Raw genomic sequence first — 15234 nt, forward strand, 5'->3', positions numbered from 1 at the left:
AAAGGGCTCTTAATAAATATTCCTACATGAGTATCATGGTAAAAAAGAAAGCATGATGAAAAACCTGGTAAGAGGAATGGTGTAAGCCAAAATCATGCTTTTCATGAAAGCACCACTCCTGGATTCCAGAGTGTCCCTTCTTATTTAACCATCTGATGAACAGACTACAGACTTAACTTCTTGCCTAAGTAGAGGATAGGAACAAGAAGGAAAAGTGAACTGATCTAGCCAGTGACTTCTAGACACACAACTAACTGTAAACAAAAAATGAGGATCTCATCTCTAAAACAGGGAGTATGGCAAAAAGATAATCTCTCATTATCCTAAAGCTAAGCTCAATGAAACAAGAGCATGCAGAGCTGAAGACATACTAGTAAGAAATCAAAGTATATCAAGGAATGGAAAAAAATAGGCAGCAGAACTTGCATACCATCTTACATAAATCCTTGCATGAGTCCTTCAATAACAGATTAAAGAAATTATATAGTTATGGATTTGGAACCAAAGTACTTCTGAAGATCAGACAGTTAAATGCCAGAGTAACTTCTTTCCTTTATGACAAAACACACTGGAATTTGTGTTAAATAATCTATCATATTGAAAGAAATTAACTTAAGAATTCACAATTCCCTTAGAGGCTCCCATAAAACCTCCATCTCTTCCACAATCACAGAAGTTAATAAAAAACAAACTTAACTTGAATAAAACCTGTAATAAAAAAATGCCATGGAAGCTAATAAATTATCACTACAGAAGTCAATTAGATTGCTATACCAGAGCACACTGCTCAAAGCATGATATGCTCTCTTGAAATAGTGCGGTGCTGGAAAGTGGAAAGAGAATCAGTGATAAATGCAGTGCCAATGTACTTAATTTTCACTGAAGTGAAATTCTGGGTGTAGGCAGTTAAAAGAACCAGGACTGCTCTTCCTGAAAAGGAGACATAGAAGAAACACATGCAAAGTATGGCATGGCATCTAGAACAAAATTAAGACTTTGTCTTTCCTCTCAATGTAAAAACGAGGCAACGTGAAATGGAACTGAAATGTGAGAAAGGAAGGCATTTCATTTGTAGCCTGCAAAGTAACCTGTGCACAAAGAAGAAAGTAGGAACGAGGCCACATACTAAATGAGTTTTTTAAAAAACACGTAATTACAAATCCAATAAGATATCTGCAACTATAATAGCCTCTAAAATGGGAAGACAAAATGTATATATAGAGTTAGAGCTTCTAGATGAGTGGCATCTATAATGTAGGCTTAAGTCTGTGCCAGAGGTACATTTTGCTCACTTTTTCCTAAAGGCTGGAAGAGCAATGCCCCAGCATTCCCAAAGGAAAACTGACATTCCTCATAATTATCCAGAAACTAGATGTAAAGTGTCACCACAGACTGCAATTGCAAAAGCCTCACACAACATCCATACCAGTGAACAGAGTAGATGACTTGTTTCCTCATGAGCAGGCCTTGGCAAAAATTATGAAAGCAGGTCTACCTTAATTATAAATAAATAATCACAAAAGCATAACATTCAAAGCACAGACAAATGCTGCAAAAGGCCCTTTAGACCTCTTGCTTCAAGACATATGCCAACAGCCTCTATGAAATAACGTAAAAACTTTCTGTCTGACAAGGATATTTCTCAACTGCCGCATTTCTTGTACTTCTCTCTAGGGCAACAGACCTCTGTGTCACCATCAGACAGGATGATGACCCAGGGAAACTGATGGAGAAACCCATTCCAGCAGCAGCTGTCCTCCTTACCATTAAAATGTTTCTCCTTTTTGCACTGGTATCTATGGTATTGTTTCTTAATGGCAGAGACTACATCTTGTCCAAATTATCTGATTTCAGACCACACTACATAAGATTTAGATCAAGAAAGAAAATGAAAGGGAAAGCAGGCTGGCACCTCCCAAAATGAAGTGCTAGCATTATTCCAGAATGCCTTCAAAGGAAATACTACTAACCTAGAAGGAAATCAAAAAAAGATTTGGGTTGGAAGAGACCTTAAAGATTACCTAGTTCCAATTTCCTCTCCACTGGCAGAGACATTTTCCTCTAGACCAGGTTGCTCAAAGCCACAGAAAGAGCTTGGGACTTGAGACAGGCGAGCTGTAAAGATGCCACAGTAAAAACAAAACTAACCCAAACTAATTTATTTTCTTCCTACTAGTTTAAAAGTGTGTGATATGTTAGAGAACGGAAAATGGATCCTATGTATGTTAAATAAACTTTCTGTAGTGAAATACCAGAGTTTTCTTATCCTTGCAGGCAAATCATGCACAGATGACAATTTACTTTAAAGAAAACTGTGCAAATATATTTCAATAAATGAACTATCTAAACTCCCCATCTAAACTAAAACGCTAGTAATACTTAGAGAGGCAATAAGCAAAGAGAATAGTGAAGACTAACTATGACTTGCAGTGCAAAATCTCCCAAAGGCCCTGTTCTGGATGCAAGCCTCACAGTACTATGTACGGTGACAAAGATGAGTCCCCATCTCAGAAGTCACACACCCTAAAGGCAATTAAACTAAAATAAAATTAACTAGGTTATTGATCTAATGTGTATAGCAGTCCAGGGTTTTAGATGTGATAGAGTTTTGGAGCCCATACAATGACTTCAGCCTAGAGAAAAAGAGGATTACAATCTTTTTTCTGACAACTTGGTTTAGGAACAGTAAGGGATGCTAAGGAGGAAGAGGAAACAAAAATTATTCACCCTCTCAATTATGAAGAGTTAAAATCACACAAATGCTGTTTATCCTGCAGAAGGGGCAAAATTATTATTTCCTGATTAAACAGTAAAAATAGATTCTCCAGCTCCATTATTTTTTTTAAACTAAAATCAAAGCAAAAAAAAAAAGAAAAAGTAGCTGGAACTAGGTGTTTAATTTGTGTAAAATTCACTTTAATGTACAAAGACATTTTCAAAGTCCATTTCCATCAAAATATTAGTCCTTCAGTTGCATTTATAAAAACACAAGTTTTAAGAGGACACTGTAAGAAAATGGCTGGAAGTCTTCCCAGAAACTACTGCCTTATATGTCCTTTCTGTAATTCAGGAGAAAAAGACACTATACATTATTCTAGACTTTCAAGACAGAAAAGAATAAATCATTGTGGATTCAGCATCTGCTGCCAGAACATCAGAATCGCTTTTGCCACAGCAGGATTGTCCTTAAAAAAAATCAACACACAGAATTTGTTGTCAAAGTGAAAGGATTTAACCAATTACCAGCAAGTTTTCTGTTGCTACACGGAAGTGAAATAATGCCACAAGAACAACCTTGATATGCATGACACTTAAAGACGCAAATACAGTAACAATTACAGGTTGTGCTTTCAGGATCACCCCACTTTTAAAAGCTATAAATATGAGCATTTCTAAAATCCCTCTATTGAACATTAAGTACTGAAAATTAATACATCCTATGCATCCTTAATCCACTAATACCTTTAGGTTCTGATGCACCTAATTGCAAAGCATTGCTGTAGCTGAAGATTATCCTGAGCCAGATAGATCCTAAGAAATCTCTTATATCCCCTTCTTTCAGAGGGATGAAGCAAAACCTGAAGGCAACAACATATGGGAAATACTTGAGCAAGTATCACCCTAACAGAGATACTAGAAAGCAGTGTAGCATCGAGATAAAATGACAGTATTCATAGAAAGCTTCCATTTATATGGCATCCAGCGTCAGCTTTTTCAGTTATTGTGCATCACACAGCAGCTACAGTCTTATTCAAACCCTGTTTACACTGCTTGGAGTTCAGGTGCACAGCATAGAGAGAGCTCAGCGGAGCCAAGAGCCACCTTGAGGACAAAGCTGATAAAACCAAATGCTGTTTTTTCTGGCTAAGAATAAACACATTAAAAAAATGGCATGCCTTTATGATCAATAAAATGCCTAAACAGCAGAAGTGTCTCTGTGTATGGCGTTTATACACACAATCTGGTAACATCCATTGCTTTTGGAAGCTTGGATGCTCACGTGTGAGGCATTAGAGGTGAGGCCAGGGACACAAAGCACCAGACACAGGGCATTCTCAGAGGGCTGCTTCTAATCAATCTCCACGGGTTTGCTATGACACATTGTCCTTTCTATTGCTGAAAGAACAAGGTGGTGGTTTAGCGCCTGCAGAACTCCATGGGGCAGATGGAATGTCAAAATCACAGACCTTTATAAGTCTATCCTCTAAAGTTAATCTTTGAGCACAGACTGAAGAGCACCTCCAAGTCTGGAACTGCTAAACGTACATATACCAAGTTCTCCACAACTAAATGCTGAATATCCATTAACACCTTAGAGGTACCTTGACTCTCTGGTGCCCTTTTCATCCTCAGCATCTATACAATCAAAACCATTAACAACAGAAAGTCAGATAAACCAGCTTAGCACAACTAACATGAGTGTTTAAATTTGACACTGAGTAATTAAAGTAAATTATATGTATTTAAAGTGCACGGTTCCAAAAGCACTCTCAAATCACTGCAGGTCTGAAGATAATTACATATAGCAGTTAGCACACTGGAAAAAAGATGAGGAAATGTTCCCACAAAGCAAAGGGATCTGGGGTGCTTTGAACATCATCTGAGGAAAAAATATGGACATTGCATAGCACATAACCTATAAATTACTCTGTCAATAAAGAGAGAGAGAATGGGGAGGGAACACAAAGGAAGAAAAATAGCTAATGCTTCAAATGAAGCTCAGCTGCTCATTCCCTTTCCATAAACATTTTAAAATCCAAGATGACTTTGCTCTAAACATTGTTTCCTAGATGTCAAAAGCAGCAGAGAGGGCTATGTATTTCTTGATATAGATTTGACAGGCTACCATATTATAATTTTAATGCTTATCAATATGCTACAATAATTATAGAAAACCAAAGCAGCAGAAAAACAAAGTTGTATCTGTAGAACACTTTAATGAAATATACTGTTTGGCAGTTAATATTCCCTAAAAAAGAGGGGGGAAAAAAAACAGAAACTTCTATCTAAAAATCACTAATGAGGAAGAGGAAGAAAAAAGCATATGATTCTGCAGCAAAACATAACTACTCATCTCTGCAATCACAAGCAGGCTGGCTTTTCAATTACATGTACTTTAGTAGGTACACAAATGTCCTTGCTTGCTGAAAAGTGAAGGTCTTAAAAAAACTGACCTGAATTTTTTTTCCTTCCCTTCCCCCCCATTTATTTCAGAGGTTAGGGGCTTCTATTCGATCTGTATATTGAATAGCAATTAAGGAACACACAAAACATAAAACAACACAGAAGCACAGCAAATGATGGATGATGTTAAACCAGAAAATTACAGCATTAGCATACGTAGAATAAGAAAACCTACAGCAGCACAGCAGATTAACAGCAGTTGCATCAAAATGAAAACTGGAAAGAGACAGTTTTAAAATGCTCTTACACAACAGAAACCCCCAAAAGGCAGAAGCCTTTCATGACTCTGAACTTACACAAAACGAACCACAGGTAATGCTGATGAGAGATGTATGCATCTTACCCGTGAGTACAGCTTTTGCTGAAGGGTCTGCCAGATCCAACGCAGATTTCCCATCAGTGTTCCGAATGTTTGGATCAGCTCCGTGCTGCAGCAGCACTGTGCAGGGAAAGCAGAAACAGTATCTTACCTCAGGTATACACAGATTGTTTACTGTTAAGTGTCTCCTTGGCATGATGTAGGCATAAAAACACATTGCACGATTTTCTTTATTTTTCCTTCTGGATATTTTCCCCCTCTCCTTTCACACCCCCCACCCCCTTTTTTTTTTCCCTCTCCCCTTTTTGGTAAAGCACTGCAGCAAAGGATCTTCTCTTGAGTAAGGCTAAGTTGGCAAGTTAAGATACAGTAGGATCACATGACTTTGCACGATAAACATGAACCCTGAATCTCTTGCACTACTCAGTTTTGGATCTCTCCTGACAGCTAGCTGGGAAGCTGTGCGTTCACTGACTCATACTGGGAAATCTGCTGTGGAACCTGCTCCTGCCTTTACTACCTCCACTGCTGCTTGTTACTGCTCATATTCCTTTTCCTGCTGAATATCTCAAGTCCCCTCACCTCCGGTAAATCAGTAGCATTCCAGCCTTTCAGTGGCTTGTCACTTCTACACAAAAATCTTAAATGCAGTATAGCAGCTTACCTTCAAGAAGTCTAACAAATAGAGTAAGATACGTAACCTGGGACCCTGCAGTCTGGCATTTAGAGGCTGCTACTTTAACTGCTATTTCTTTCCCCTCCTAAGCCTATTAACACTTAAAAATTTAAATTAAAAAAAATACTTAGAAGGCAATACGCAACCATATGGCTACAAAGGCACTCATACAGTACATTTTCACTTAGAAAAGCTCATAAGAAAAGGAAAAATACTTTTGATCAGAAACAACATAATGCAATTCAGACCATCCCTTCTCAAGATCAAGGCATTTTCTGGAAAAAATGGAAAACAAAGCATACAGCAACATTAGGTCTGACAAAAAGGGGCCAAAATCTTCATGTCTTCATTGCACTTTGCACAAGTGTGAAGAGAATAGTGTATAGAGGAGCAAAGGTCCAACGTCAAGGAGGCAGACTATAAGAACCAGCAGACGTTTATGGTTGCTCATGTAATTGTCTCTTGGACTGAAGGAGTCGAGACAAAGAAATACATGCCTACAGTTATCATAGGTAAAAAACTATGTCACAGACAGGATTGTCCAGAGGAAAAGAATCCAGACCGAAAGTAATTACTAATATTATATGCCATATATCACGTCGACAAGTTCAAGTCTTTATCATAAATAAAATTTTAATTAGAAGAAAAGAGTTAACTGGTGGTATTGGTTTTACTCAAATATATTTTCTTATACAACTCCAATTTTAAATGTTTTTAACATTGCCAAATTTCATGTATTTCAGCTCACAGAATGATATGCTGCATGCTTGTCCTAAGTTCAATTTTTGCTAAAGTTTGGTGCCATAATGAAATAAACTATTTTTATCCTTTTTCAAGAAGGTGCAATTGTCATATGTTTTTGAAAAAAGAGCTTTTTGAAAACAGTTTGTTTGTTGTTTCTCTTTTTGCTTAGTTATGGGTTGATTTTTTTTTCTTATGTCAAGATGAAGTCATCAAAATAGGGGGCAAAAATAATAATTCAGCTAGCACGTGCTCACAGAAGCTTGGTACGATCTGGCACCTATGTTTAGGAAGATGCCATCTGTGCCACACATGCTACCACCCCCTGAGAAATCTTACTCACAGACAGGTTTGACTCTGAGCCATCCTCACAAGCCAGTTCGGCACACCCCAGGAGAAAGAATAAGACTTCAGTTTTTTTGTAAATACAGTGGGCAGCACAAAAATGATAAAGAAACATACTCAGTACATCTTTTCTCTGTTCTTTTGGACCATTCTAGTTAATCAATATTCCAAAGGACAGGGGAGCTGTTTGTCCCAAAAGATATGAGGGTAGAAGTGGGGCCCCAAGACAGTAAAGGAAACCCAGCAGAGGCAGGATAGAGTACAAGAACAGGGACTTGGAAAAATGAGACATAACAGGTGTAGAGATGTCAAAGGGATCTACAACTGCCTAAGCCCAAAGTTAAGAGAAAAACAGATTTTCAGGTCTCCTAACTCTTCAGTCTTGTTTAAACTAACCAAGAGCTCTTTCCGCCCTGGATGTGTTCCTGTGTAGTTTAGGTGATCCTGGTCTAGCAGAGGAGGCTGGACTACATGATCCTCAGTAGTCTCTTCCAAACCATTAATAGAATCGCAGAATTCTGTCATTCCCTGATACTTCTTCAGGATTATACAGAGTATCCAACCTGTTCAGTTGTGCTAATGAACCATGACGGGTTTCGGCACGACTTGCAACACACAGTTTCTGTGTCAGGTTTTTAGTTTGTAAACTTTGGGAAGCACATTAAAAAGTAATTTACTAACACTGATTTAAGCGGGTTGCTTGTAAAATCCCTGAATTACTGACTGCTTATGGAACATGCACTTGAAATGGCCAAACTAACTTCAGAAAAAAAAAAAAAAGTGCCAATGTGTTGAAACTCAACTGCTGTAACCATGAAGCTTATCCTTTTAGTCCCTGTAATCACTAACCACTCTCATCATAACCCTTCCACTCTCTCCAACAGCCAAGAGTACAGTCCTGCAGGCAGCTCCCTCATTGAGTCCTAAACACAGACCTACTCTGTGAAATCAACATAGTTGCATCTTTGCAGAAGACAGCAATCATAAAGAAACCCTGTATTAGAATGAAGATTAATAAAAGTAAGCAATCATAAAAGCAATCCAACTCCTACATTTCTCCTATTGACTACTCAATTCTATTCTCTCCACACTTTTTTAGTGCATAATCACAAAAAAATATCCAGGTGAGCAATGTTGTCATCAACATGAATCAACAAAAGAAATTCAACATTTGACGTTTAGCCTGTCAGTGTAACACAGCTCTACTTTTATACCCTGTTTCTAATCGAATGCTCTTCTGCTTGCTCAAACCCTGGAACACTTTAAGCCCAACACAAAGTCTCTTCTAACCACAGGGTATTTGAGATCTAGACACAGTATGTCTTTCCAAATTTCCTTTTCAATGCACTAGGGAAGTGTAAAAACGTCAAGGTAGATCTCCTGCTTGAGAAAAGCATTCCTTTTACAATGAAACACAATAGAACAAGCCGTTCTAGCCAATTGTGCCTATTCTGGATTTTAAGTACTGCATACCAGGTTTAGAGGATAGTTTCTGAGTAGCCTGAAATGTGGCAACACTTTTTGTCAAGTGTCCTCAGATAACAGGCAGGCGTTAAGGATGGTGAGCACAAAAAATTCACTCCTGAAACATTGTTAATCAGCATATTTTGATATGCTGGCTTATTTCCTCTAGATAATGGAGACACTGGGGTGTGCTGTTTCTCTGTACTGCAAGCATAGCTCTTTACCTAGCAATATCACTACCTGGCTATTCCTGCCTTTCCTACAAACTCTACTATACAGTGTAAAGAAGATCTTCTTTTCATTGAATCTTTACAATATATATAGTTAAGGTTACAGGTCTTGATGTCCATAAAACAAACATGACTTGGTGTGGAGTTACATTTTTTACTCTCCCTGTAACTGCTAGATTTTTGATCTTCACATGCTATCTGAAATGCTTTATTTCCTTACAGTGCAACAATACCAGATCAGTATTGGAGATAATAAAGGCCCTATTCTTCCCACCAATAAAAAAAACAACAACTATATTGCACAGACCACAAACTACAACCACTAATAATTTCAGATTACTGCCCAACTTGCTACAGGAGGAAGAACCCTAAAATGAAACATTCGACCCACAGCCTTCTGGCACAGGTATTCTGAGCTGTGAAGCTAACCAACACTACCTCATTTGGCTGTCAAATTATAAATCCACCAAGAAGAAACACTTTTAAATTTGACGGGTTTTGCCTTCCCATAGTCACCAAGAAAGTTTGGCAAACAATTTCCTTGTAGCTACACATAAACAAGAGAGAAGTAAGTTTGATTAGAAGACAAAAAAAAAAGGCGGGAAAAAAAGGGTGAGGGGAACTAAGTACACACAAAGCAACATACTTAGCCCTTCCCCCTCCACACTGGCACCATTAAAAGTGCACCAGAGGAAAACATTTTTGTCTGAGAGACAGAAATACAATGGGAATAGAATGGCAATCAAAAAAAATCAATCTGGTTGTTCCAACATTAGGCACAAGCAAAGATCAGAATATTTCTGTTACCGTTTGTCTAGGCCAAACATCCACAAGCTTCAGGGATGCTGATGGAAAAGTTCACACTTAGTTTCACATTGAATGCAAACACAAAATACTTGCTTTTGTATAAATACTCTCTTCACCTTTTTAAACTTCATCTTCTGGAAGTGATTTCTAAGGGTCCTTTCCAAACCATATTACTGCACCTTTATCTACTTATTCTCAAACTATCAAGGTACAGAGAAAACAGCCCCGGGAAAAGCCTTCCTTCTTACTCATGACATATGCACTACCTTCCATCTCTCGAAACAATACCTTAAAAGTAGTCAGTACCTTAATACCCTTAGATCCCAGAACACATACAGATCAGTGCTAGTGCCATGTAGGTCACATTTCCAAGTTACACTTGACAAGAAGACAGAATGTGCTCATTTACTTCCACGATCTGAAACACCTAAGCAACACACTGAAATCTCAACCACTGGTTTTCTTTTTTAGCCCATGCTAAAACGCATTCTCTCCTCTAAATCACTTTTACGTCTAAGTCATACAAACCACTGAGGTTTTCAGGTATCTGCCGTTTTACAATAGCAACATTTTACTGCTTAGAAATCTCACTTCTGTGATTCACATCTAATACTCTCACTTTGGCAAGTTACCAGACACGCATGCCTTTTTGCTAAGCGACTCCATACAACAAAAGTTGTGGCACCCTACTCCTGCCGTCACAAACTAGACACAGATAACAGCATTGACCACAAGTGTACCACTTAATAGCTTGTATCTCTGTGAGGAACCCCAGTTCCAGCTGCGTGGTTTAGAAACAGGCTACATGCATCAGCCAGCAGAATTACAAGGCGAAAATACAAAAGCAGTGTCACTACAGAGGCTGCACAAGCTCTAAAGCAGGAGTCCTCAACCTTTTTAAACAGGGGCCCGGTTCATGTCCCTCAGACACTGGCGGGGGCCGGACTACAGTTCGGTTCCTGCCCAGCCCCGGCGGGCGCCTGTGGGCTGCGGAGGCCGGGAGCGGATTAAGCGGCAGGAGGCGGCTGCTCGGTTTCCCGCCCAAGCCCCGGCGGGGAGGTTCCGTAACTACCGGCGCGCCCGATGGAAGATCCTGGGGGGCCGTATCCGGGCCGCAGTTTGAGGACCCGTGCTCTAAAGCTTTGAGCGTTACAGGCTGACCAGCTGAAATCCACAGCCTCAACCACTACTGCCAGCTCAGCTAAGACAGGTTGGAAAATACAGGGAGCAGTGCTTAGCTTAAATTGAAGAGGGAAGGTCCAAACACTACGCTTCACGGGAATAAGAAGCAGCCCTAGGAAGATAAGAACAGGTAACACCTCCGAGGCAGAAAGCAGGAGAGTATGCAGCCTTCCTCTTACCACATCATATCCCAATTAAAAATAGTACTTTTTTTTCAATCATCATTTAAGGACAGCAAAGGCTTGTAAAGCAGACCTCTACAAAAAATTACAGCACTATCACAGGCTGTAATTTCACCTAGACCAGGATGGCAGAATTACCATCCCCAGCACGATGCTGGTCACACCACTTTGGGTGGCTGCAAACGTTTGATCAGGCAAGAAGGCAGATTATAAATGTGATCACTTGCCCAATCGAGCCCACTGTGCAATGACGTGACATGCTCTGCTTGGTTCAAGAAAGGTCAGTACAGGAACACAGGCCAGCAACAATACCTGAGAAAGATCACTTTGTTGTCATAGTTAAGAGCACAACTAATAGGGTCAGCCAAAGTCCTGGTACATCACTGTTGGCTCCATGTACTTCCATCATTTTGCCTTCCCTACTTCCCTTGTTCAGGGCACCTCAACTTCCCATTACCCCAGACAACAGGTTTATTCCAAATGAACCAGCATGTTGTTTTTGTTCTTTGTTGGGACCAGACAGAGAAAGAGACGAATATGCCGATCACAGTAGTACAAAGTCAATGAACAGAAGCTTACACAAGAAATGCTACATAATGCTGAAACAAAGCCAAAAAAAAAAAAAAAGGGGGGGGGGAATCAGAACAGTGCTTTCCAACAGCAGAGGCAGAGAGATTTGACAGTAGCAGAAAGCAGCAGACAAGTAGCAAGAGCTCTGAAGCAGCAGAAAGTAGCTGGAAGAAGTTAGAGACTACTGATACATTAAGAATGAAAATGGAAACACCTTTGAAATGCCTCAAAGTAATTTGTGTGTTCCTTTAAAAAGGCAATATAGTTGATGACCAAGCTGAAGTACTTTTATACCAACTTACCCAGCACGGGTAGCAAACATGAAGAACTGCAAGCAACTTTACTGGTGGAAAGCTGTGATATGATCACTATCGCTGAAACACTGCAGGAAGACTCACATAACTGGAGTTCTCTTTTCTTAGATGTCAAGAGCTCTTGCTTCCCTCATGTAAGAAAACAGGCAAGGAAGGCAGGAGGAAAACATGGTTAACTGATTAATTCCTAGCTAAAACTAAAAAGTAAGAAGGATAGGCAGCGGAACCAGAGACATGTTATTCTAGGAATAGAATAGCGATGCTGTCCAGATAGCTAAGGCACAGCTGGCACTGAATTTGGCACAAGATGCAAATAATAATAAGGTCTTCTATAGGAAGGTTGGCTAGGAAATGGAAGATTAAAGAAAACAGTACCCCCTGGACAAATTATGCCTGAGAATTAGTAACAACCAATATAAAGAAAGATGAGGTAATCCATTTTTTGGTCTCATTTTCCAATGGTAATCTCCCTTCCTACATCTTTTATGCATCTGAACCTCAAGGCAGGGACTGGAGAAGAAAGTGCCTCTCACTAAGTGAAGATCAGATGCAATACCACCTAAGGAATCTGAACATGCACAAACCCAGTGAGATGTACTCCAGGGTGCTGAAGGAATCAGCTGATGTAGTTGCCAAGCCATTGTCAATGGCTCTGAAGAGTCATGACAGTTAGGCAAATTCCCAGTGACTGGGAAAAGGGCAGAAAGGAGGACCCTGAGAACAATCAACCAGTGATCCTCAGTTCTGTGCTCAGTAAGATCACAGAACAGATCTTCCTAGTGAACACATCCCAATGCTCAGAAAATAGGGAGTCAATTAGAACTGAAGGGGAAATTATACCTGACTAAACTGGTAGCCTTCTACAACGAAGTGATAACATCAAAGGAAAAGCTAAAGCTGTCATCTACCTGAACTTCTGTAAGGCTGGAACAGGTTGCCCTAAGAAACTGTGGATGCCTCACAACTGGCAATGTTCAAGGTTAGGTTGTACAGGGCAAAGTGATCTAACAAAAGCTGTCCCTGTCCATGGCAGGGGAGTTGGATTGCACGATCTTTAAAAGCCCCTTCCAACCCAAACCATTCTACAACAGCAATCCTGCAGGCCAGTTCTTGAAGAGACAGTTTTAAAATTAATATGGACACAAGGTCCTAAATAGCTAAATAAAAGAAAGATACCTCTAGCAAAGACACGGTATTTTGGACAAATATGACAATCTAGATGAAATCATAGGACCTGCTTGCAAGTTTTTATTACCTTGTAATTAGATTAGCAATAATAATAGCAACTTCTGAGGGCAAAGATATATACTAAGAGACTCCGCACGCAGAAGATGTAGCAGATGGCTCCTAGCAGAGGGTTTTCTTGCTTTATGGCTTACATGACCATTTGGTCCATCAGGGACAGAGGACATCTCGCGTTTGACACAGATCTGCTCTTTGAAAGGTAGGTTCTCATGCACTCACACGCTGAAAAACACTGTACCAATTCCTACAGTAATAGAATGTAACTACCTATTGAGCTGAGTAAAACACAAAATGGAAACAATGCTTAGACACCAGACTTTACTTCAGCTTAGGTGAACAATTCACAAAAACAGACCTTAAGGCAGCAATAAGAAAACATCAAAGCAGCATCACACACAAGGTCTCACAATGTCAACTTTTATTTTGAGGGAAGAAGGCAGCTCTAGACAAAAAGCATATTACAAAGCATCACTCTAAAAGGACTTGATCCTATTTTCATGCAAGCTCTGATTTTTCAGAAAGACTCTTTTCTCTTAGCCTTTTCACTGCTTATCCTAGAAGAGTACTTCATAGACTTCAGTCCCTTAGTGTTAACCCCTTAACAAGGCAGCCCAACCCTTGGTCTATATATACATACCACAAACCTTACTTTGTAACACACTGCAGTGTATCCTAGAACTAAGTTTGCACTATGTGTTCCAGAAATCAGATTTGAGTAATTAAAGTAAGGTAGGGGGAAAAGGATCTAAACCAGGCAACCAAAATCACAGACATCATTGCAACTATCAGGGCAAAAATAAACCTTTTAAAAGGCTCCCTCCTGCCTCATTGACTGCTCATAATAGTTTCCCCACAAGTAGGTGTACTTTAACTATGATTAGTTTTCTATATATTAGAAACACTAAAAACTGCTCCCTGGTATGCCAGTTCTGCTTACCAATGATTAAATACACATAAGGAAAGAGAATAAGCAGAAAGTTCTGGATTCTGTAGGCAGCACAGCACTGTGATAATATCCTTCTGCCTTCAGAAAAAGAGCCAGCGTTAGAAATTGTTCAGCCTACATAAGCAGTAATTCAAAGCCTCATTTTTGCCCAAACTTGAAGTAAATAATCCTTTTTCCATTTTTGGAAAGAGTACTTTTCAAGTTAAAATTTTCCATTTCAGGTAAAAACAAGAGAAGTACACACCAGTTATGCAGAATGCTGCCTTCTAGATAGCAATCTCAAAATCTTAGTGTCACTATAGTGTTTGGGTTTTTTTTTTTTGTCATTGTTGTTTTTTGGGAAGATTTTGCATCATGGAAGAGATTGTCCATTTTTACAGGACATACAGCCCAAGCACACAATCTACACCAAAAGCTGTGTAGTGTACAGGAAGATTTGGGGTTTCTACAGTGAACCCTCAAAAATCTAAGTACTCCAGAAGCTTGTTACATCACACACACACACAAAAAAAAAAGCCCCAAACCACCAAACCCAACAACAAGAAATTACAAATTATTAAGAAAAAAAAACCACACCCAACCTTTCTTTGAGCGAACAAGCAACAGAAGATAGTACACTAAGTATTTATTTAATCACATTTATTTGCAGTCATGCACATGCACTCCCTTTTCATGGAATCACAGAATGGTTGAGATTGAAAGGACCTCTGCAAATCACCAGGACAACACCCCTGCTGAAGCAGGGCCACCTACGACCAGTTTCCAGAACTGGGTTGAGGTGGCTTTTCAGTAACTCCAAGGAAGGAGGCTCCACAATCTCTTTGGGCAACTCATACCAGTGATTTCCTGAAGTTCAGAAGAAACCTCCCACATCTGTGCCCATTTCACATAGAGGCTAAAAATCACATATGAATTCAAATAGTGATCTGGAACATGTAAGTCGTGTGTAAAGTGGCAAAGAAGATTCTTTAAATCAAAAGCTTAATTTAAAAAAAACCACCAAAACATTAAGCCCATTTGTAGATGGTA

The 15234-nt window shown here is 39.4% G+C and overlaps 1 protein-coding gene across 1 annotated transcript in view; it reads right to left on the minus strand.

Annotated features, from left to right (window-relative positions):
* Positions 1-15234, minus strand: part of TNKS (tankyrase) — a 128679-nt gene that overhangs the window by 94963 nt on the left and 18482 nt on the right. The window contains exon 3 of the mRNA XM_064148605.1: positions 5528-5623. Coding sequence (XP_064004675.1) covers positions 5528-5623 — 96 coding nt within the window. The remainder of the gene's footprint in view (positions 1-5527; positions 5624-15234) is intronic.

This window comes from Pogoniulus pusillus, chromosome 9, assembly GCF_015220805.1.
Source record: "Pogoniulus pusillus isolate bPogPus1 chromosome 9, bPogPus1.pri, whole genome shotgun sequence".
NCBI classification, from domain to species: Eukaryota; Metazoa; Chordata; class Aves; order Piciformes; family Lybiidae; genus Pogoniulus; species Pogoniulus pusillus.